The following is a 25,214-nucleotide window of genomic DNA, read 5'->3' as shown; positions in this document are numbered from 1 at the left end:
AGTAAATATACATCTCTCACGGTGCATCTTGGCATGATTTACTAGTTTAGACAAGACTATGTACGAAGATTTTCTTGCTGCGGCGACTGCACACATATCCAGCATGTTTGAGATTTGTTAAATGAATGAATGAACGTACCTAAGGCGGGTTTGACATACCTCCAGCAGTGCCTGATGGCTACAAGTGAATGAGCTCCACTGTTTTGACGTGTAATATAAAGCACAGCGGATGCTTCCACACTACACCGGTTAGTTCCCCTACATTCACACCATACCGCAGAGATTTGCAGACTGCATTCCCCGGCAAGCGGAGGGAGAGGCGAGCGCTGCTGGTCAGCGGGTAGAATGAATTACTTCCTACAGCTGCAGCTAGACACACTTTCAGTCTGCGTCTCCTCGTCTGGGACATTTGAGCTCTCATCACTCTCTAATCATATCGCTGGAACAGTCACTGGTGACCCCCGCAAATGTGCTTGAACTTACATGCTCAGACTACAAGCATGCGGTTAGGGCTGATTTAAGATTTTGCAGATGCACACAGATTTACACCAGGCCTGTAATTAATCTGTCTGAAATATATTTTCCATCAATTTATTTTTATTTTATTAGCCCTTTTAAATCTTAGAAAATACTAAAAAGGCTTGCCACAATTTCCAAGAGCCCAAGGTCACAATTTAAATGGCTTGTCTTACCTAATCAAAGTCAGTCAGTCAGTCCAAAATTATATAAATGGGAGAAAGGCTGGAAAAACCAGATAGTTGATTGGCTGGATAAAATGGTTATTGTCTATACTGAATATGTATGTACATATGTAGTACATGTAAAAACTGAAAGAAGCAATGGATAAATAAAAAGGCTCATTACTGACTCGTCTCATAATAAACGTTAAAATAACCTGCACAGGACAGAAATAAGAGACAAAAGGCTCAACTCTGTTTTGGATCTTTAATTGATAACAGTTACGCCAGTGTTACAGTAAACACACCAACAGGCTGAAGGTAGTAAATACCAATACAAGTTTCCCACTACTCTAATACTTCATACAGCAGAATAAATTATACCATGATAATATACACACATGCGGAACAGAAAAAGGAGTAAAGCAAAGCACAGATGTCAAAAAGCAACTAAACAGGTTAAGGGTCAAACAGACGGGAGGAGGAAGGGGGAGGGCTGGGAGGGAAGGAGTTGTATGCCTTAAATACCCGAATGTTTATTGATGCGAGTGTTAGAAATGGGTTTGATACACTAAAGACAATTCTAAAACTCTTCCTTTTTAAAATATACACATGAGTGAGGCGTCTAAGTGAAGCAGTTGGAGCAGCAACTGCTGCGGTTCAGTGCGGAGTCAGCATTACTTTGACGTTTTCTCCTGAAGTCTTATTGGTCCACAAATCCAACAAATTCCCAGAGTAGAAAGCCTGTTGTCTCTGGCATTATTATCATCATCATCATTATCATCATCATCACGCTGGTCCATTGGCAGAGTCACACACCGAAGGCTCAGGTGTGTTAGGTCCTTGGTCCAGTGATAGCTTTTATACTCAGTCTGTAAAACAGGCGGTCAAAAACACCCCGAAGATGTTTAATTCAGCCAACTTTTAAATATACAGCGGTCCTGTGGTTCAGGGGGAGTCTGTCTGTGACACCAAGCTTTCATTTTCCTTCAAGCTCAGTTTTACCCTCTTAAATGTCATTTTAATTGGAACATTTTCAGTGGAATTTATATTTTACTAATTTATACAAATCAATTCTTACCTGGGTCAGAAAAAAAAACAGACTCAAAACTTTTGGTTGAAACAAGTAAACCAATTAAATACATTAAAAAGAAAACAGAAAAAGAAAACCAAAACATTTCCTTCCACAGATCCCTTGCTTACCTACCACTCAACATAGTGTTGTTTTAGTATAAAACATACTCTTTATAAAGAAACGATACACAATCTGCTCCAGCTACTGTACATTTTTTCAGATTTTAAAGGCGACGAAGGACCAGATCCTTTCTTGAGCATTAACTGTCATAATAATCACACTGATGTCAATGAAAAATATCACATTCATCTCAAGGGAACAGCTGGTCCTGGATCAAGTCAACAACGCGTGCTACACAAATGTCTCATATCCACTATTATTAAACTTTTTTTTTCGTCTTTTTTGTACATTTGGGTGAGTATGTGAAAGTGGAGGATTAGACGTGGCTCTGGTCCAAACCAGAGAAGGGGGCCAATCAGCGGAGTTACCTGTGCCCTTTCACAACTGACTGGATTATATGATTTTCCAGAGTGCATGTGAATGGCACAGCTTGTCTACTTTTTAATCTCATAACAGAGAATGCTGGAATGCCTATAGTATGTTGGAGATGGAGGCTGAGGAATGTTCTGAAGGAATTTAGTCGAAAGGTGGAAAGCCAACACAGTGTGCATTTACAAAATGTGCTAATTATGCTATAAAAAAAACTGAAATACTGGCTAGTGATGAGAAGGGTCACTGTGAATTAGCTTTGATATTATATTCGTGTGATTTAATCTGCTTCACACTGTTTAAGTCACACAGGATTCCCTGGCAGATGGGATTTGGGAGGAATGGGGAGGTGTGTGTGTGTGTGTGTGTGTGTGTTCGTATGAGGGGGTGGTTGAGCTTGGCAAGGTCCATATTTCAAAATACATTAATTTCCCCAATCCTGTTTTTGCAAACAATGCCCTCCTCCCTATGGACCACCACTAAGGATGGGATGGAGGTTACAAGGGGAAAGCTATTGGCCGCCAAAACGCTGCTTTAATTCCCTGCAGAATCCAGCCAGCCAGACTTCCCACAGTATGGCCAAGTTCTTTAGGAATGTCAAGACGAATATGAAAGTGGGAAGGTCAAATCGCTCACGAATATTTGAGCTCAGGGAACAGGCAGAGGAACAGCAGCTTGGAAAACAATCATCCTCTTTTGTGTGACTGTGTGTCGACACGCAAACATGCATCGCTCCCAGATCATCTCAGTCATTCTCTGTGTTTTACACACCGACATCTAACGGAGAAAAGAGATACGAATGGAATCAAAGAACAACAGAAATCACATTAACCATAATCATATAACAGCAACAATAGTCTTAACAATATCAAAAAAGAACAAGAAGAAGAGTCGTTCAAATGATATTGGCTTTGTTAACTACTATGAACAGCAAGGTCAAAAGTACATGTTGTTGATGGCTCTAAATGTGTGCTGGACTGCAGCCATGAAAAGGAGGAATCTGGGCCAATGAAGTTGACCATCCTTTGGTCATCTGGGGGTCCTTTTTGGCCCACTGAGTAAAACAAACAGGTCTGAGGCTGGGACATGAGTACAAGGAGCGGGCAATTATGCCCAAAGGGTGGGGAGAAAGGGTGCAGAGCCGCCTGGTGGTGTGAAAAGTTTAGCTCCATTCCCAAAAAGGGACTTTTCACTCTCTCACAAGCGTCACTTTCTCTGGTACAGAGTGAGGGCGCGCGTCTGTTCACTGATGTCATGGCCGAGCTGCAGATAGACGAGCTGGAGTTGCAGTCCAGACTTGATGGAGCATGGAGGAGGGTGGCAGAGGGCGAAATAGAGAGAGGTGCAGGGTTTGTCCCGAGTGGCTTCAGTAAGCCTGTCCCGTCTCCACCTGCAGCAGCCCCAGTACTGCCGAGTGGTCTCCAAGCTTCATCCTCCTCTGGGTGGACAAGCTCACATTTTTAGCCAGGTAGTCTACAGCAGCTATACACACAGACAAACAAACAAAAGAATACAGAAAGGAAAAACAAACAAACGTTAGACAGGTGGTAGATTCCTGGGACATATGTCCTATTCACTCTCATTTCATTCCTCTGATTAAGGCTGAAACAAGTTGTGGCAGAAGAGAATGAGTCAAATGAAAAACAATTCACACAGAGAGAGTGAAAGATAAAAACCCCTCCCCTGTCCCTTGTCTGAGGTTGGCATGCTGCTGGCACAGAGCATGTGCATCCTGGTAAAGTCTCCATGCTGTCACTCAGACAGTTCCCTGTGTGTGTTCTGTGTGCCAGTCTTCATTACACTTGGCATCTCTGATTTCATGCCCTCCACACTCCACATGGCCGATCATTTTCATCCTCAGACAGCAGCTCCTCTCCTCTCTCTTCCATTCATTACCCATCCACTGTGCTCAATCACCATCTTAATTAACCTCACATCAGCTCACATCCGCACTGCCATCAGTTTCTTGCTGCTGACAAAAACACTGGTGCGCACACATAAAAACGTGACAGATTGGCACGCGCTCGCCCGCACTCACGCATAACGCAAACACATTTCGGAAAAGAAAATCACCAGATGCACAAAAGCATCAGATCACCACCAGAACCTGAAAATAAATACAAACAAATGTCAGCTAGCCAATGCTGCATTGGTTTGTTCAGGAAGTGGGCTTCATTTTACCTCTTGTGAATGGCTGTGACAGCATCAGTCAATTATGCTAATCTAATAAAGCAAACTCTTTCCTGCCCTGAGGGTGTGTGCATGTGTGATCAAAATAGGAGAAAGAGGGAAAGAGAGGTGGGCAAGAGGACACTGTGGCCCCTGAGGGTGTGCCGTTCTTTGAAGTGGCCCTCTTCTCTTTCCCATCCAAGTGGAGTGGGGTGTGACTAAGGCAGCTCTGTAAATGGATGGTTGTGGTGTGGAGGTGGTGGTGGGGTCTTTATCAAGAGCACGTGTCTGCCTCCACCGACCAGGGTGCAAAGGTCAGGAGGCTCTCCTGCCTGGGAACTGGGCATCACTTCATAGGCTTTTTAAATTTAGTCAGCTTAAGAGGGGGTCGGAGAAGAACGACCAGCTTTTGTCACAAAAACATGAAAGTATTTGCTTATGCAACAACAACAGTATACACATAAAGGGTCTACTTACTCTGGCCATACTGGCTATACTGGTAGCCTGCAGTGACGGGGTCCACACTGTAGCTGGTGGCGCTGTATGTAGGAGGGCAGTATGACTGCGAGGAAGCCAGGCTGTCCACACTCTTGATGGTGTCAGAGCGCTGGCTGCAGCTGGCTGAGATGGGGTTGGAGCTCTCCAGGCTGCTGTGCAGGGGGGAAATGGAAAAGTCGTGCTGGGGCTGGGAGGGTACAGCACTAGGGTTACTCAGGATACTCATCACCTGGAGGGGAGGGGGGGAAAAAGGATGTTAGAAACTTGGAAAATTGAGGATCAAAGCATTGACAGAGTTGAGGGAAAGTACTTTTTTTTTTTGCAAGTATAGTGCCATCCCAGCACTTCACGGTAAAGATGCCAATAGAAATACACCATTTCAACTTTGAAATAGGAAAGGGGAGAAACTTCCCCATCTTTTTTTAAAGAGCAGAGGGGAGGGAGGATACCAGGAGGGTGATGAGGTTAAAAAAAGGAGAAAGGGAACAAGAGACACAGTTTCCATTAGCTGGCGCTGCCAGTAAGTGTTCTGCTGTGGGACAGACGGGTCCCAGGGTGATAATAGACCCACCATCCTTGCCAGACAGCCCCTGTCCCGGAGCCTGAGGCCTGAGCCCGAGCCTACAGCACAACAAGCACCAAGGGAGTCCCTAATCCCTCGCCCCTAGCCTACCCATCTCATGAATAGTAATGGGGTTGGAACTGGTAAACGATCCCCTCAGATCCCCACACAAAGTAGGCTCCACAAACCATACTGAGCGGGCCGCTGATAGTGCAGGTTGAGGCTTGCCTGAATATTACAGTGTGTATATTATTCACAGTGCATAAAGGCTTCCAATTCAATATTCTAGATTAATGTAATAGCATGTGACATTCGTCAGAAGAAGGCCTCACAATATGTTAAAATGTAAGAGATTACTTCTGGTGCTCCTCTAGTCTGAAGCACAGTGGCCCAGAACGCTGTGAAAAATTTTGTTTTCGCATGCTGTGAGTTTCGTTAAGTGAAAAAGCCTAAGTGTAGAGTGTGCGTGTGTGGTAAAAAAAAAAAAAAAGCAATTGTCCCACACATGCTTCCCTCCTATAGCAGCGAAGCCTTCCTTTCAACATCAGGTTCATGTTAAGTTTTGCTATGCTGCACTGGCCTTTGGCCCCTTGGCTGCTAAACCAATTAGCCCATCATAGAGGTGGTTACACAGGGGTGATACAGAGGCAGACATATGTTTGCATGCATGCACAAACGGACGCATGCATACACATTTGTAGCAACCACACACCCAACGCAGGAGCTAGCCAAAACAGTCCACAAATGATGCTGCACGCCAGGATTATCCCTCAGAGGGAAAATTAACTATATTCTGCAAATTAATCATATCTTTAGAAAGGGGCCTCCCTAGAAATACGAAACACTCGAAGCACATTAGAAACATAAAGGCTGGTTAGTCATTTCCACATGTTAATTCTATCAGTAAGGAAACCCCCACCGTCCCCTCCACATCTGCGAACAAAGCATGTGACATGTATCCATAAGAGGGAGATTCATAGCCCTCTTCATGCTGGACACATGTGATGCTCCCTCCCATATGGAGATGAAGTGCACAATGTGAGGAAGATGAAGGGTTATGTTTGGATGGGTTCCTTAAAGTAAAAGAAAAAAAAAGGGAGCTAGTAAAATGTCCTGAGAGAGACAGCTGGAGGGCATGAGCCCATTTTAGTTATTGGTTAATTGAAGCTTGATTACATTGCTTCCTTATGAAATAGGACAGCCAACAACTGGCTCTATTATTATTCACGCTCATAAAAGCTCTTCAAAAGGAAATGACTTCTTATCGCGACACGTTGCGGCATTGCTATTTTAGCAGGATATTTTAGATGGGTCGGCCACTTTAGAGGCTGACAAGTGTTGGCATCTGTGAGGATCTCAAGCACAGTTTTCAGTTATAATTTAAGTGTTCTTAGTGGGGAAAGGTATGTTCAGAGTGGCTTCTTCCACCCACACCTACAGCATTTTATGTGACACACGGTTCAGTTTTAATTGGTGGGTTTTGCTACTTTGATGTTCCCATAAAGTTTTTTCCCCCCTAAGTGTTCAAGTGTTAAACGATACTTTGTCACATAAACTCGTAAATGCCATTTGTGGCTGGATACATTGACATATTTCTGTTTCTGTGTGGCTCGTGAAACAGCCTCTGCAGATATTAAGTTCTAGCCAATGAATGAACTCTAAGAAAGCGGGGGGATCTGCTTTTTGTCTTGAATTAAAAAAACAAAAAAAAAAAGGCAGGAAGCTGATGGTTGTCACTAAGCACGTGGGCGTATTAATAAAGAGTTGAAAAGGACTTTGGATTCCTGTCAAATTTTAGAGTTGAGGAAAGGCCATTATATTTATCATCCATACATACAGCATGCTCTTGCAGAGCAGAGTTTCTCCCTGTTTCTCTGCACCCGCCTCCCCCCCCCCCCAACTCCCTGTTTCGCCTCGCATACGGCGTCCTCAGCAGCCCAGAGTTCGTTTGTTGTTTAATGTTGTGTGAGTGCTGGTTTGGGAGATAATGTGAGCCAGGACCCAGTTTAAAGGACAATGCTCCAGGGCGTTCCCTGCCTCTTGCGCACAACACCCCTCCCTTCACACCCGCCCCCCTCCTTTTCTGCTCTCTCTCTACAGATAGATTACTTTATAAATAATAATAAAAAAGTAATTAATTCTCTCAACTTCTGAGCCCTCCAGCCTGTGGCAAAGTGAGTGCGGGAAGTGTAAATGGATACAATGTGCATCCTTTCAGATAAATAAATAGCACACTTGAGACAAAAAGAGGCCCTTTCAAACCCCCCTCCCCTCCCCTAATTTCTTCAACAGCCAAATTACATTTTTTTTGTAACATTTTTTTGTTTGCGCGAATGTTTGACGAGTTGTTCTTTGTTGGATTTCACTCTGGAATAAAACAACGTGACAGAGACGGAGCTGAAACACTGCAAGTGATACAAGAAAAAAACACAATGAGAGAAAAGAAACACAGTAAAGAAAGAGAATGGGAATGTGCCGGAAGAGCTGAGTTTTCTTTCAGCCATTATAATCATTACGAGATCATAAAAGTCAACATTATTCCACTTCGACTATTTAATTTTTTACATTGTGTTAGGCAGTGAAATGGAGCTCATTCGTGTCTCCTTATAGGAGCAGTCGTCCCTGCTGCACCTGATAATAAGAAGAATGCACCCTTGCACTGGATTAAAACAACACCAATTCACAAGTGTAAAGTGAGGAAATGGAGTGCTGAGAATATGATAGCCTATAGAAAGAAGGCGAGGGGGGCAGCAGAGAGAGTGATATAGCGTGAGCGAGAGGAGAGTGGAGGCTTTGGGAAGTACAAAGACTCCTGTAGGACTGCACTGGCCTGAGGGCTAGCCTGCCTGGAGAGCTGATAGGAGCCCCTTCTGTTCCATTCCCAGCGCCAGCGCCAACACACCCCGCTCCACAAATACTCTTAATCTGCGCAATACTGGATTAGTTCCTCTGTCACCGATACCTCCCCGTTCTGCCCAAATCAAAATGCCCCCAAGATGTACCTTTAAGTTAGGCAGAGGTCACTGGGGCAGACAGGGAAAAATGAGCACTCCAAATGTCTGTAAGTTATCTGAGTAGTGCAGAATAACATTGTGCACCTTAGCAGATCTGCCTGGCTGATACTCACTCCAGCAAAGAACGATTAAAGATCCACAGTGATGACACTGAATTTCAGATCAATATTTGAAGGCCAGTCCTCGGGGTGTGATTACAGGAAGAGAATAGTGTTTATTTCTGTAGCCCAGAAGTCTGGAAAGTGTCTGACTTTGGAAACAGTCAAAATATGAAATAAAACCTTAACTATATAGAAATGTGCGTATTTAATACATAGAAAGACACAAAGAACAGACAGACTTCTTATGTTAGGTCATTAAATGTTACATGAAAACTTGATTTAAATCTTTTAAAATCCTAATCAAACACTTAACATGAAACCAAACAAAAAAAATGAAGGAAATAAATAACAAATGAAAATATCAGTGACTCCCCCCTCCAAGTCAGACGACTCCTGCTCACACAGCGTCCCGCCCTTCCCCCCATCCCTCACATGAGAAGGCCGGCCCAGCGGGCAGTAAGGCCCCTCATCTGAGCAGACAAAATGACTATTTAAAAATAACAGTGATTGCATAAATTGAATTAAAGCGTTTTGGTCACGGTGGAGGTGGCGCGAGGGGTGGTGTGGGGCCGCAGCAGAAAGCCAGGATGGTGGCAGGCAGCAGATGACGGGCTCAGGCCTGCATGCCACTGCGTTAATTGGCCGCGGCACATTCATAAAAACTGAAAAGTGTCTTCCACTAGTGCCACAGGATGAAGAGACAGAAGCAGAGTGAGAGGTAGAATGGTGGTGGTGGTGGTGGGGGGGTTGGTGCTGGAGGGAGAGAAATGGGCCTTTGAAGAATGTAATGCAAATGGGGGGTTGTGGTGGGGTGCTAATTGTGTTCAATTAAGTGGCTGATTGGCACTGACAGAATGTGGGCATTGACATGTCAGGCACAGATGAGGACGATTAGCGGGCACTGGAACAAGCTGTCACTCCTCACAACATGTTAGCCATTCTGCGCCTGTGCGTCTCCCCTCTGCGCTCCATGAAGCTGTTCACACGTACCAAAGGAAGCTTAAATGAGCGGAAGTGGAATAAAATTCATATTTATTTTAAAGGCTAGACACGCTCCCTCTCTGTTACTGCAAATTTCCATTAAGCTAAATGCTCATAGCGGCCTTAGCGTTCCAGAAAGCACAGCTGCTCAAGTTGGAAAAAGGACCCCCACCCCACTCCCCTCTTAAACATCCCACAGCATAAGCTATAAACTTGGCCCCGCACTAACCAGAGGTTAATATACCGTCTATTGGGCTGCAATTGGAGAACGTGTGGGGAGCAATCCTCTATTCTCTGCTAGTGATATGCTTGAGTAACTATGGGATGGATTCAGCCACTGGGAACAAGAGAGGCCCCTTCTAAGCGGGCACACACATGCACACCGACTTCAGCTCGCCGCACCTTGCTCCAACGCCTCTTCTAAATTAAACGGCAGATTTTCTGATTCCAGGAGAGTGGTTTCAGCAAGGCAGGGCCTGGTGTGTGTGTGTGTGAGAGAAGCAAGAAGCAAGGCTGATCGAGGGAGAAAGGAGAAAAACGAAGAGGGAGGAAGAAGAAGAGGAGGGGGGAGGAGTGGGGGTTGTTTGCTGAAAACAGCAGGGGCCAGGTCTAGTGAAAAATGTCAGGTCAAATTGTTCTTGACAGTGTTAATATCTGCACCTCATAGCCATAATTACATGTAAATAAATAGTGAAATAGCTCTCAGCTGGAGACTGGAAGGGGCGAGCTGCTGCATGAGACAACCAGCTGAGGACCCAACTACCTCCCATATTCTCATCTTATTGTCTGGATGTAGAAGGGAGTGAGAGACAGAGATGCACACGCAATGAAGCTTATTTTTAGTAAGTTTTTCCTTTTCTTTGCGATCCCCCCTTGTGAAAGCTGGAAGCACGGTATAAACTCTGCAAAGGGGTCACGAGAATGAGCCCACGACGATGAAGGTTAGAGGACAGAGAGAGAGAGTGAGAGAGAGCCAATAAACCAATGAGGGACAGGGAGAAAGAAACAGAAAGAAGGACGGACAGAATGGGTGAGAGGGAAAAAAAAGTCAGCTAGTATTAATCACAGCCATGCACCTGTCAGAGTGGCATCTGGAACTAAAAGGAACCACATGCAGCTAGACAACATCCCAAACCTCTGGCTAGCGGGGCAGGTTCACAGCAAAGTAGCCTTCCTTCTTCTCAAGCCATCCCATGACCCCCTGAACCCTGACCCTTCACCCCGAAGAGACAGGTCACCCAGCATATGCCTCACAGACACTTCACCTGTGAAGCAGGCTGTTACTGCAGACATTATTACATTATGACTATTATTATCATTATGATGATACAAGTAACCTTCAAATTGTCTGTGTATGAGGAAGGAAATCCCCGCCAGATGAGCATGTGACACTGCGTACACCCGTGTGCAATAGCTATTTTAGATAGGATCGATATTTGTGCCTATACTTTCATAAAGGCAGTGCCGCTCTCCACCTTATAGGCATTTCAACTGCGTGGGACACACAGCATGTGAATCAGTCTCAGTCATTTTTCCTCCTTAAATCCCCATCTTCTAGGATTTACTGAAATTCATATTGGCTGCCTCTGCAAGATAAATGTAAATCACATTCCCTTATATTTACTATTTATCAGGATGCAGCAGCTCACTTTCAGCAGGAAATATCTCTCACCCGCACACAAACACCCTTGCATTTAAATAGCATTTTTATTGTCCGCCATAGCCTTTCATCTGGGCGTAGGGAGAAGAGCTGCCTCTCCAGGGGAGAGAGTTGGAGCAAGAGCGGAAGGTGGGGAGAGAGAAAGAGAGAGGGAGAGGGAGAGAGCAAAGCACTATTGGCAAGGCATCGCTGGATGACAAAAAGCCAAGCGGAGAGAAGGAAGGTTGGTAGGTGAAAAATAGATTATGAATACACCAAGCTCCAACCAAAGATATTTTGGAACGTAAGAGAAAATGGCAGCACATGGCTGCTCAAGAGACTGAAAGATGGAGAGAGCAACAAATGGCTCAGATAAACAGGGGCTAGAGAGCTAAAGCACTGTCTCTGCTGCAAGGGGGAAAAAAACGAGGTTTGCATGCATGCTGCAAAGGTGGCTCCTTATACAGCATTTTTTTTTGTCACAAAGCATCAAGTTTAAGCTGAGCAAGAAAATTATTAGTCACGTCACACTCGTCTGCAAGCGGCGAAAACAAAAACAAGATGTATTGTCACAAAGCAGAAGGCCAGCGCACGCAGAGGTACGTCTTCGGTGTCGCAGACAGAAAATCTTTCCTCAGAGTTCAAAAGTGTTGCAAAACAACAGCAAACACTAATAATCTGTGCAGAAACAGTATAGCCAGTGGATATGATTTACAGTCCCTGGATTTTCTTGGCAACTGCCGACAGCAGGTCTCTTTTTTCTGAAAGCCTCTTACATCTTTTTTTATACTTGCCAAATTGAAACAGTATTTGTTTTAATGGGAGTTCTAATTAACCAGTATGTATTCCCCCACTTGCTCTGCGAGTGGCTGAGCTATGAATGCAGGCTATGTGCTCATCCCCTTTGATTTGTTGTCAGTGGAGCCTGCCAGCTGACACAGTGCCCGGTGAGAGGCTTAATGCCCAAGTTTTAATAATGTGGGGGACTACATGAATCTCCCCCTCTCATTGGTATTCAGGTGCAGAATGTCTTGTTAGAAGTCAGGGAGGGAGGCGGAATGAAGCCAGAGCTCCAGATTGTTCCGTACATTTTCCCCTCTCCATTTTTTTTTTTTTGGCAACGGCAGAGCTTGCTTCTTAAAAATAATTCATCCCATTTTTAAAAGAAGCGTCTGCGCTAGCTAATGGAAGAGCAGCAGCACAGTTTGGAGTCTCCCCTGGCTTATCTCTCTCAGACAGTTGTGGGGAGTCGCTGGTGAGCATGGTGTCAGCGTGCGTGGTACGGTGCAGCGCCGCGCGGGCAGGCAGGCCTGGGGACACAGATCAAAGGGAGGCAGGGGTGAGAGCCGCTCTGCCTCTGATCCCATGTACGTGTGTGTGTGCGTGTGTGGAGGCCCGGCCCACTCACACAGCCCAAAGGCCCTCAAATACACACAGACACACATCCTTGTCATTCCAAAACACACAACACTTTCATAAAACTGCAAAACAGAAAAAAAAAGTTCCTCACAAAACTTTGTGAACTTCCTTCATCAAAACAGCAATAAAATCTCTATCCACCATACCTATCCAGCTCACAGACTTCCCACTTTCCCTATCACGTCTCCTTATCATAAGGACACCCTACAACAGAACCTGCATGCATTTCCCACTTTGATTCAACAAGAGAAATGCTTCCCGTTCCCCTTTTTCCCCCTCCTCCTCTATATTTCTAGAAATTCTGCCACTGAGCTCCTTTCGCTGGGCTTCAGCAAGTGCCGTTGTTTTCTTTCCTCTCCCAGCAGGTGTCCCTGTCATGCAATAATGAGGAATTCAGCCCAAATGGTTTCACGCAAATGCAATGGCCATGAATGCTGCTTCAAAGAATCATTTGAAAAGTATCTTGCAGCATCATATTACTGGGATTTGTTGAAAATGTGCTGCGTGCTTGAGAGATGATTGCCTGTTAAAGTGCACCTCTTCAGCTGAAAGAACGCCAATTTGCTCGTTTGTTTGTTTTTTACATGTGCAAAATTCATCGTGGCGATGAAAGGTCAAGAGGTCTACTTCAAATGGAATATTAAAAATGAAAAAAAGACCAGAGAGAAAAAGCAGGCGTCAAGCTTAAATCTTCAGGTAAGGATGGCTGAAATGCCTAACCTCGATGCCCTTGCCTGTACCTTTTTCCAACACCTGCTGTGCTGCTAAATGAAACAAGGCCAACAACAAAACACACTTCTGGTTTCATACCTATTGCCCAGCCATGCACAGCTTCACTCCCATGACCCCTAAATATACTGCCTCCCTCAACCAGCCAAACACGCTGTATATCCCACAATGACAGCAACCAGTTTGAGTGTGGATGGCTTTTCCACTGCCTGTAATGGGAAAATGTGTGCTGTCGGGATAGGTTATGGGATTGGGATGGACGCGAGCTCCTGTCGGGACTGCTGAACGCTGCAGGATTCCATTACAGACTTGGCACCTCGCCACCGCAGCCCATTTACTGCGAATCAGAGAATTTTTGTCAATCTTTACAGCAACCGCGAGGCCATCAATGCCAGGCACTTGAAGAAATAGCTTGCACATTCCAATGCACAAGCATATCTCGAGCAAACAGATGCCGTGTGTAACTTACAATATCATATTCTCATTTCCATCTCGATAGAGAGTCTCTTTGTGTTGATTTTTTTTTTCAATTACAGGAAAGGAGGAGAAAAAACAGGGGAATAAAAAAAAATAACAGGAAAAATAAACAGCGAGGTGTGGAACACGTGCCGATAATTTCCAAAGATGAAACCCAGCCGTCGTTTGATTGAAATTCGGTTAAATGCAAGGAGAAGACAAAGCCCTCTCCGACTCTGAGATGTTAAAGTGGTTGTTTGTTCTGTGAATTTTCTGTGTCGTGAGTTTTCTGTGACGAGCTTGCGAAGTGAGAGGGGGGACAGATAGGAGCTGCCCAGCACAGCGGGATGCTGCACCAGGGAGTGAACTCTGATTCTGCTGTCAGTGGGAGCATTCATGTCCACGCTGAGAGACTGATAGGAATGCCACACATCATTCTTCAGTGTGGTGCAAACTACTGCGCAGCCAAAACATCCACACCATATACATATGGAAACTCCCCCACACATGAAAGCTGAAAACGCACACAGTTTAACTTCAAAAATAATGAAATAAATCTAAAAAAAAGGACAATAAACAAATAAAGTTTATTTTAGGTTGTTTTATACAAAGACTTTTGTCAAACCATGTCGATAGAGTAATTGAATACTGAAAATCCAGGCTGCACAGTTGCCCAAAGGCTCCTGTCCTAATCCTCACTATGACAGGAAATGTTTAATATCCCAACACATTCTGGAATGTCTACGAAGAGAGAAAGCGGCAGTGTACCCCACGCCAGTATTAGAGAGCCATTAATGAAAAAAAAAAAAAAGACTCCATGTTCCTGGTGTTTTTCTGCAGGTTTGCAGTGAGAGCATTAGCAGTTAAAGCCTCTGTGCCACGATTAACAATCAAACACGCTGTGAGCCTCCATGTTATCCTCCGTCGCTCCAGAAGGAGAGAAAATCTCTTTTTTGTCACAAAATCCTTAATTCTTTCTTCTCTGAAGAAAGAGGGTAATACCAAGAATGTTTCCAATCTGCTTTGAGAAATATTTGAAGAAAAAAAAAGAAAAAAAAAAAACTCCCAATAAAACACGTGTGAACGACGGGGTAATTGTGGACAAATGCAGCATTGAAATTCATTTTCAACTCTTTACACACCATTTCAATCTTATTTTCTGCCTGTTAACCACATCTTGTTGGTGAGGGTGGGCAAGACTGGCCAGTATTGATGGGTAATTGTGTATAATTCACTCCGTACACACGATTTGCATCAATACAAATCATTTTTCATTCTCTGCTACTTAAAGCTCAACCCTTACCACAGAGTCCTATTTAAACGCTCATTAATGGAGGAGTCCAAAGAGGTTAAACATCTGAAATCCAGCAATTTAGAGAGAAGAAGGCAAACAAATGTGCACATATAGCCGCGTGCTTTGAGATGGCAAAAGGAGAATGGGTGGGGATGGTCCTTTTTTATTTCAAAGGGAAACCCAAGGTGGTCCCCGTAATATTAAAAAAGGAGGTAAAGTGAGCAGCAAGGTGAACTTACAGGGAAGCATGTGCAACCCTGCTCAGAGATGCTTGTAAATCGCGTCGTAAAGACATGAACAAAATCACACATAGCACTGGAGTCCTCCAGCTGCAGACAATTACGTGAAGAAGATTATGGGTATACATTTATAAGCTTTAGCTAATTATTTCATCTGCATGTGTTCTCTCTCTGTGCTGTGCAGGATTTAGATGTCCCAGGAAAGTCGAAACCGCTGTTTGGAGCAGCTTGAGTACTTGCGGTGCTATCAAGATGAATTTTAATTTGTTGATGTTAATCCAATTGTTTTACAAATGTAGCAATTTAGAGTAGCTAAAATAAATCCAGGGCTTTGGAACATGAACATAAAAGCCCACACTGGCAGTTATTTTGCTGAACACGCTGTTTCTGAATTTTAATTTGCAGTCAAATACAATTACACATTCTGAAGTGTGAGAAGAGGAGGGGGAGGAGGGACTTTGGTACACTAAAGAGTGTGAACACCACCTATGTGGGAATATGCAGACAAGTGATGAAAGTTCAGTGGACTGACCTGCGGGGAGAGCCCGTTGCCAACGGGGTTCATGTGGTTGCTGGATGCTGAGGGGCTCATGAATGTGTCAGAGTAGCTGGAGAAGCTGTGGCGATTGGACGACAGACCGTAAGCAGAGCTGCTGTCAGCACTCAGACCTCCCTGATGCATGGAGGATGGAGGCAAGGGTTGGGGCCTGTGCAATGTACTGCTGCCCTCTGACATAAAAAACAACAACACATGAGCACAGGTGAGAACAAATCAGGGAAATTTCTTAAAATTTTCTTAAAATCTGGGCTGAGGCCCACCGGGAATCCTCACAGAGGCCTCACAGTTTGAGCTCAGTCAGTCATAAGTCACACATTAGGTGTCCTGCCAGTGTATTCTTTGGCACGTAGAAATGCAGCTTTACAAAGGAAAAGCGTAAAGGACAGAAATGACCTTTGCTCATAATACAACCCTTATTTTTGTCCCACTGTGACAAAGATGTGATTGTAAAGATAACTGCTTGCTGCATGGTTCTTATATGCTGCACATGATTCAGACATAATTTATGACACTATTACCACAAAAAATATGGATGGCATACCACAAATAAGCAGGACTAATGCAATATTTACCTAAATTTGATTACACTCCGAGAACAGAACATAGAGTATATTTTGGCTGGATGCTGTGTCAACCTCACCCTGTGATAGTGTGGTGCTGGGGTAGCTGGACTCTGGTAGCTGGTATGTGGGTAAAGTTGGCATCCCCGTGGGTGGGAATCCTCCAGGAAGAAGGTGGTTGAAGGCAGCTAGCTGATTGGCCCCGGCCTGTTTGCGCCACCGAGCCCGCCTGTTGCTGAACCAGACCTGCGGGAATAAACCAGATATTGTAAAAGGCATGAATCCAAATGGCTCACAGGATTTGATTTGATTCATTTTCAGCTGTTGTTTTCAGCGTCGTCTGTTTTTAACGAGAGTCTGTTTAGACTCTCAGTGGAGTCTGCCGGCTCCTGCCACCTGCAATTAATCTGCTGGTTGGCGTGAGTGTTGTTGCTGGTGCTGTAGGAGCTCAGTAGTGTGGTCCCTGTCTTTCTTAAGTGGTTGAGGCTGTGATCTATGTAAACAGGCTGCCCTAAGTCCACTTCAGAAGGAAGGAGTCGTTTAAAGGTCAGAGGTAGGTCACTAAGCTCCGCATCACACACCTCGAGTATGTTTGCGAAGCTGCTGCATGCTTTGAGGGAGGCCCATTTTCCCCATTTCTGGAAGCACAGTTAACTTGTTCATAGCTATTGTTCTGTTTCAGTGTGGCTGTGTGGTTGTTTTTAAAGGGGAAAAAAAACAGGTTTTAACTTCAGAGTCGAAACGCGAAGTTCTAAGGCTACAAACAGCAAAAATGCTCGCAAAATGAGCAGCGCTACTGAAGCGCAGACAGACAATGTCACTTCCCTGAATGAAAGGGGGGGAAAAATTGGACCCTCTGGAACGGCAAAGATTTATACACTTTAAAAAGGCTTCTGCTTCAACAAAACATGAATATAATCAAGCCCTTTTGAAAAGATCCTGCAACCTGTTCCATTTAACCAAGACAAGGCCCGGGTTTCACTGTGTGCTAAGGGTTGAAGGACATTGATCTATGCCTCGCACAGGCAATTCATCAGAGTTTAATACACTGTCAGCGCAGTTCATCTACTGTTGTGTTTCAAACGGCCAGGGCTATTGTGAGAGCACATGAAAGAAGGGGACAAAAGCCCCTCCATACGCCACAGAGAACAGTGGACACAAAGAGGGGGCGTCCCTTTTAAACAGGTCTTAAAGAGGGACACTTTCAAGGGGACTTACACAGCGACATACTCACTGCTTTTTGGGGGCTGCCTCTTTTTGTACACACAAACATACATATAAACTTGTAGAGGCTACAAGGGATCTCAGCCCGTCGGAGATCTTAATTTGAATGTGCTTCTTTTCAAACACATTCACTGCCTCTGGTGTTTTTCTTTTCTTATCCTTTCTTTTATTTTGACTATTACTCAGTTTAGTAGCAAGTGCTTAGGAGAAAGAAAATAAGATGCAACAGGCGATGACTGTGTCGGTACTTGAGAAAAGGGCAAACCTCAATTATGCAGGTGGAAAACCAACAGGAAATCTTTATCTCAAGCCCGATTGCTCCTGAAGACTACGTCTGAATCCCTCAATCAGCTATTCCAAAACAAATGTGGTGTGTGTGGCTTTCGGGAAATTTCTGCTATTGGGATGTAGTGGAGCGTGGTCCAAAGTCTGAACTAAGCTCCAACTGGGCCAGACAAACAGCTGCCTAGGCTCAGGGGAGGAGGACACGGGGGGGTACACCCCTTCCTTCCACACACTCCCGTTCACCCCACCCCGCAGTGCCACTTCACCTCCGACCTCATCGACTCACCCCACTCGTCTTTTATGTTCACTTTAACTTCCTTCTCCCTTTGTCATCTGAGCTTAGGAAGGAGCTGTTCCATCATGGTAGCCACAAAAACGCTTAAAACACTGAAGTCACTTTTTGCTTTCACCATTTTCCTTTTTCACAGATACATATTCACAGCCTCCTATTGTTAACTTTGCCTATATATTTATATATTTTACTTCAAACTACTTTTTTTTTAATTAAACCTATTTTGTCCTAATTGTGAACATTTGTTGAAAACATCTGACATACAAAGTTTGTGCAAATTTAGTTTAGTGCAAATGTTCAGTTAAATAATTTAGTATATACATTTCATCTATCATGCTACTATGGAAAAGCTATTTCTGCGGCACAGGGGTCTGATCTCAATCATTTCTCATCTTGTTCCAGCTGCTGGGAAGTCTCACACAGAGAAAACTCTGGAATATCATCATGATTTATTGAAATCTGCAGTACTCTGAGAATTTCAACAGTGAAAGTTTTGCAGACTACCATACAGGCTGCAGCTCTGTCAACATGCACAAACAGTGGATGCAATGTTTAACATATTGGACGGAAGATGAGCATGCATCACAGACTGAATGGCTTTCTCCAGCAATCACTGGACTCTTAGCACAGACTGGGATAAACATGTATTCAAGAGCCTGTACACTATCACACACATGCATACATTACTTGCACAGTCTTATACATGCACACATCCACTCTCACACTGACTAACACACAGCCTGAAGCTGAGGATTTGAGGCTGCGCTCTGGAACCTGATCACAAAGTCACCTTGGACCACAGATTCTCCTCTGCTATCCCCAATCCGGTTTAATTCTCTGCAGTACAGAGAGCTGCAGCACTTCTCCATGACTCCCTATCTACCTACAAATGTGCAGTTGAATTCCAATGGCTCACTTGTGCTTTGTTTTTCATGTACTAAACTGTTTTTTGCATCTAGTGCACTTGGATAGGCCTGCACAGCAGCTCTGGATCTTTATGGAGGAAGTTTTGGGAGGAAGGGCGAAAAGAGGAGATCTAAAACTCAACATTGGGAGTGAAGATTGTTGTCGAGTGCAACCAGAGTAGAGGCCGTAGATGCAAACCTGAAACATCTCAAACAAAAAACAAAAAACCCCTGCAAATACGACAAGGAGCAGGACAGTTTAAGTCTCGTGTCTGTGTTTAGCTGCATGCATCTCTTCGCTGCATGTAATCTTCCATTCACCCTCAGCCAGCAGAATCGACTCCCAGCGATCAAGTGGCATTTGGCGTTTTCTTATCGCCGATCGGTGATGACACACGCGCGCACACACTCACACTAACACTGTAAAGGCGTGACACTGCACTGCAGTAAAAACCTGTCAGTGTTGTTTCTCTTAAATAGGATCACTCATATTTCAGGATTCTCCATTTATACAATCCTCCATGAATTATTTTGTCAAAGACAAGTACTGAATGTGTGACGCCTTTCAGGAGCCAATTTGCACCATTCGGTAGATGAATACCAAGAGCCGAGATAATGACAAAACAAAATGTGCTGCTGACTTCATATCCACAGAAAACACAGAGGGGTGATGCAACCAGCTTCAACACACAAATCCTCTTCTGTCTCACACCACGCAATACCCCCCTCACCTCCTCCCTCACACCTCCCCTCCTCTCGCCTTCCCCTCTTCTTCTTCTTTACCCCCCACTCCCCACTTCCCTCTCTCTGATTCCCTCCCTGCCTGCCTTCCAGACTGTCACTATGCTAATTAAAGTAGCTAGGAGTGTGAATTTGTGAGGAGAGTGGGATTAGCTTGATAAGTATCAGGAGTACAGAAGCACTGTACCAAAGTCATTTAAATTCTAATAATAAGAAACTGTTAGAACATTCACACTGATGCATTGCAACAATTTCTCCCGTACAATCTACACAAATCCTATTTATTCCTTTATGAAAAATAAACCCGTACTGGCGGGAATGTAGTTGCCCGTTGGATTTTGTGGCAACAATCGATCCATCGTGCCTTTTCTGCTGAAACTCAATGACGACCTAAAAGTCAGGGAACTGTGTATCACCTTTTGACATTAAGATTATATTTTCACCAGCTATTTGGAACGTTTGAATCAGCATTAGTCTGAATTCAGCTACACTGCTCTGTGACGTACAGATGCAGAGGCCGGCCCGGCAAACAGACTCCACCGAGGCCTGTTTCCCTGTTGCTCGCTGCATGCACCAACAGGTCAGCGCGAGCCACAGATAGAGAGAGAAACTTTTTACCAAATTGATTTGCACACTTCGTAAAAGCAATGCTTATACCTTATTAGATTCCACTACCTATAATAGCTACATGCAGAATGTTTATTGGTAATGAAAGGGGACCTATGTGACAGATTCGGGAAAGCTAGCCAGCAGCCGCACGCTGAGATGATGAGCCTCAGCCGACACTCTGGAGTCAGTCTCTTTGGAAACTTCAGTCTAAATAGAGGGGAATGTAATTTGCTTCATTTGCTAGAGCTGATTTACGGAGGCCTGCGCAGCTCTCCCCATCCTGGTCCACTCCTCAACACAGGGAGCAAACACAAGCGCTGCTCTCCTGGAATGGCTTTGTTGCCTGCTCCTGTTAAAACTGAGGGGTTATCAGATGGAAAGTGGCAGAGCATACTGCATCAGTGGAGGATATAGTGAAGGTAGACTTGGCAGTGTCCCCTCCTACTGAGACAGGCTGGAACTAATTGCTGAGAGATATGGATCATATCCCACAATTTGTCAGTTGGGGTGATAAAACCACTGCAGGGCTCGGGGTGGTAAGGGAGTGCTGGTAGCTCTGCTGAAAGGGACAGCGAGGTTGATAAAGATAGATGGTGAAGGGGTCTTAAAATGGCAGGCGAGGGCAGACACAAGGGAGTTAGCTCTGTTTACGAGTTTGGGTTGTGAGTCAGCGCTAAGCCAAACACTCATCACTTCAGCGAGAATCAAGCGGTTTAATTTACAACACGGCTTTGAGCTCTGGCTGCTGAGCGCCAGCGCGGCCATGTTTGCAGAGGTGCTTGCCGCACGAGTGCTTTTACCTCTGCACCGAACCTAAAAACTGCTTTTCACATTATCGCTGTGTTTAATGACAAATGGATAACAGCGAGCCGTGACAGCTGACACACATACGAGTTAAAATATGAGTCTATGAGCCTCCTCCAACACCCCCCTTCCTACGGACAGTTTCTCAGCCCCAAACACCGGTTAAGTCTCTGAACGACATCTGGAAGATACGTCATTGCAGCTGTGCTGGAGAGGCTTTTCTCTCAGGCCAAAGGGTCTCCTCTCTTCTGCCCTGTGATGGGCCATTTGGGCACCTATATGTAAGCCCAGCTGGTGGAAATTTCCCGAACCAAGTGATACAAATAGCACTCACATGCACAAGCTGGCAAATTTACATTTAAACAACATCCTTTCATATTTAGCTTCTATTCTCTCTCACTGTTTAAATACTGAAATGTTTATGTGGCATCTCCAGTAGTCATTAAGCACAAACCCCGAGATATATTTGGGGAAACACAGAGATAAAACTATCAGAAAATTCTTAGAACCACAATCCTTGAAACATGCTCGTCACACTGTAGGGCAACTTTGGGCATTAATATAGTTTGGCTACCAGAGTCCCTTTCTTTGTAACCTTCTCAGAAAATTAAGTTTAAGTTGACCTTTTGAGACTTTCAAAGCCTTAAAGAATTAGATTACGAGCAAAACAGCATTAACAAATTATAGCCATGTCTCAAATTCCTCAGGTTTTCACATGACATCATTTAAGTCTATTATCTAACAGCAGAGAGGCAGCAGTCGCTTCATGTTCTTTTTCTCCTGCTCTCATGTTTACATGAGATACACATTAAGTCACGCTTGAATTTTTCTTTTAAACCCAAAGAGGGACCACGCTCCCTGATGACTTTGAAGTGCACTACAAAGATGTATATACTTATATCACCTCTGTCATAAGGTTTGCTTAGTTTGTGTGGCTATATTTGTCCGATCAAAATGCAAAATTGAATGCTATTTTTAAATCAATAAAATAACTATCTTGTCTTGACTCGCTTCTTACACTTTTAAAAGAAACCCCCCTCAAATATATTGCCTTGTAACAGCGGTGAGATACATTTCTCTTTCCCTGAGTGAGGCATTACACACTCAGACATATTGGACATCCTTGTTGGGGGGTTTCAAGATGGACAAAGACATGTGTGGAATCAGTTACCCAATTGCATGTTTGGAGTGTGATGCACAGTTAGCATGCAGTGAGGAGTTGGAGGGGTTAGGGTAGTGTGAATGACTGTGGTAAGAGGAGAGGGGTGCCCCAGACCCTTTTTCTTTTTTACTAGCAGTTGATTGATTAATGTTGTTGTCGGAGCATAGGGTCCCCAGAGAGGCTGAAGAGCCCTGTGTGATATGTGGTGGGTTTTACAAGCAGCGGCGAGCTTGAAAGTGATGGGATGAGATCCTGGCCAAAGGCCGAAATGAGAAATCCATCAGGAATGCATTCCCTTTCTCTCCTCTCCCTTTTTTTCTCTCTCCCTCAGTCTTTGGTAGAACAGCTGCTGCTATAACTCTACTGTACATATCTTTCTTCAAGCTTACATACAACTGCAGGGCACTCAGGCTGTAGGACAGGTCCCCGGATCTGAGGTGCGAAGGAGGGGAGTATCTCTGTCAAAGTACTTGAACATGAAAGATAATGGTAGACAGCAAGCTTCCTTACATGCAACAGTGAAGTATGACAAAAAGGGGCAATATAGCCCTGATGGATGTGTACACCAGTACCATGGGTAAAAGAAGGCAAATGTTAGGTTTTGGGAAAAAGATATTGCTCTTTGCAGTATCTTTAGTTGTTGCTTTAGTTAGATGTTAGCATTTATGCAACACAGAATCCCTTAAGTCTTCTGTATGAGCTAGGCCTCAGTGATTTTCAGCACTGATGGGTTTTTTGCACAAAGCATAGCTAAACCTCAATTACACATGCGCTTCTTAAAGGAGTAATGTACCTAAATTACAAATAAACTACTGAGCACTGTGCTGCTAATTTTTCATGTAAATTAACCTTTAAGATTTCATAGGTGGATGTTTGCAGCATCAAAAATCACTGGAACTCTTTCATTTTTTTTTTTTTTTACTAAACACAGTGTAACAAGGTTTGCTGCATGTTCTCAGAGTTAACTGGAAAGCGATGTTTGCTGTGTACTGATGTCTCAGACAAAGGGGTCTCAAAATGATCCAAACTTCACAGCCGAGCACCAGCGGAAATGCGTTTTCATGCAGTCTGACTACATCACAGTGTGCATGCTTATCAGTCCGAGTACTGGCACTGCTTGTCTAACCTGTACTCTGGCCTCTGTAAGTTTCGTCCTCTGAGCCAGCTCCTCTCTGGTGTAGATGTCAGGATAATGCGTCCTTTCGAAAGCCTTCTCCAGCTCTTCCAGCTGCTCGGCGGTGAAAGTGGTGCGGCTGCGCCTCTGCTTCCTTTTAAGAGGCAAGTCGGGCTCAGAATCGATATCTGAACCATCATCTGTCCGGTTACCTGAGGGGAAAAGGAAAGGACAGAGGGCCACTAAATGAAAACAAGCTAAGAAGCCTTTTATGTGAATATACTGACTAGTGAGGGGGGAAAATAGCCGCAAATATGGGTTGAAACTTATCATAAACTCAGCATTAAATGGATTCTAAAAGAGCCTCTTTTGTAGTCTCAAGAGTGGGGGACTGGCAACACAGTGGATTCAAATGACAGCTACTTTTCTCTCAGTATACAACTGGGAGAATATTATCTTAATCTGTGGATATTTATTTAATATAGAAGAGCCCCTGATATACAATCCTGCCTCTGAGAGGGGCCCCAGAGGCTGTGAATGCAGAGAGCTGAGGGGGAGTGGGGTGTTGGTGGGTAGAGGGGTTAATCTGCACAGGCCACCTTGCTGCTCCTCACCCTGCTTTTCTCTGTCATTGGCCCAGGGCACACTGCTCATACACAGTGCAGCCAAAACGTATAAAATAGAACACAATATCACACCAAAACCATTCAGTCCCATGTGTTTCCATCTGCTGTCATTAAATGAATTAGAACACATTTTACATTACTTTTTAGGCATTCAACTAAGCTGAATTTTTGCTCGAGGAATATAGATACAGCACAAAGCCGTACAATCCAGGCCGACAGGGAAATTTTTGACAGCAAATATGCATTACCATTGCACATTACCATTATAACTGAATTTAGAAAATTGCATCATTTTCACCTCCTCTGCATGTCTATTCAAACTACATGGCCCTTTTCATTTCATGTCATAAAATTCATATTTTCATAATTTCCTCATTGAGACATTGACAAGGCTGCGTGATGTGCCAGTGTTGCTCCAGGCCTAGTTGGATTGCATCACGCACAGTCCAGAAAGTGTGGGAGAGGGAAAATAAAGAGAGATACTGAAGAAGAGGGTGCATGAAGAGATTTCCGCCTCTGACAGAGGCCCTTTGCCATTCAGCTCGAATAAAAAACTATGCTGCTCACCTGAGTGTCTCGCCTGCGACTGATTTGTTGTTTTACAGCTCCAATCTCCGCTCGTAGCTCACTCTAGTCAAATCTTTCAACATAAGTGGACAAAAGAATACTCAGACCTGGCCTCCAAATAACAACTGTGAGAACAAAAGAGCAACAGAGCTGGCGGAGTCTCAAGGCCAGCTCCAGAGTTTAATTAAACAAGGAATTATGGGATTATATGGAGACTATCATTACAGGCCACTCTATGAGTCTTCTACGAACATTTTTTGTCCCCCTGAGCTCATGCTCAATGATTCTCTGCGGATTACATGTGTCCGCAGGACATGAGGCCGCATTCATTAAATCAATTCTTCAGTCTTATCCTTTTTAATAAAGATTGATTCTTGAAGCACAAGCTCACTCCGCTGCAGAACACCCTTGAACATACAAAGTT

At 44.2% G+C, this 25,214-nt stretch overlaps 1 protein-coding gene across 3 annotated transcripts in view; it reads right to left on the bottom strand.

The window, feature by feature from the left end:
• Positions 1-931: 931 nt before the first annotated feature.
• pax7a (paired box 7a) overlaps positions 932-25,214 on the bottom strand; it is a 57,855-nt gene continuing 33,572 nt past the window's right edge. For all 3 annotated transcript variants that reach the window (XM_082533950.1, XM_082533952.1, XM_082533951.1), the window contains exons 6-10: positions 23,610-23,809; positions 16,542-16,707; positions 15,875-16,071; positions 4,888-5,137; positions 932-3,723 (exon numbers count right to left, since the gene is read on the bottom strand). In XM_082533950.1, coding sequence (XP_082390076.1) covers positions 3,608-3,723; positions 4,888-5,137; positions 15,875-16,071; positions 16,542-16,707; positions 23,610-23,809 — 929 coding nt within the window. In that variant the 3' untranslated portion in view covers positions 932-3,607. The remainder of the gene's footprint in view (positions 3,724-4,887; positions 5,138-15,874; positions 16,072-16,541; positions 16,708-23,609; positions 23,810-25,214) is intronic.

Source organism: Aulonocara stuartgranti (assembly GCF_965226115.1).
Source record: "Aulonocara stuartgranti genome assembly, chromosome: 5".
In the NCBI taxonomy this organism is placed as follows: Eukaryota; Metazoa; Chordata; class Actinopteri; order Cichliformes; family Cichlidae; genus Aulonocara; species Aulonocara stuartgranti.
Note: the sequence above shows the minus strand (reverse complement) of the source record. Positions and strands in the feature narration are given on the sequence as shown.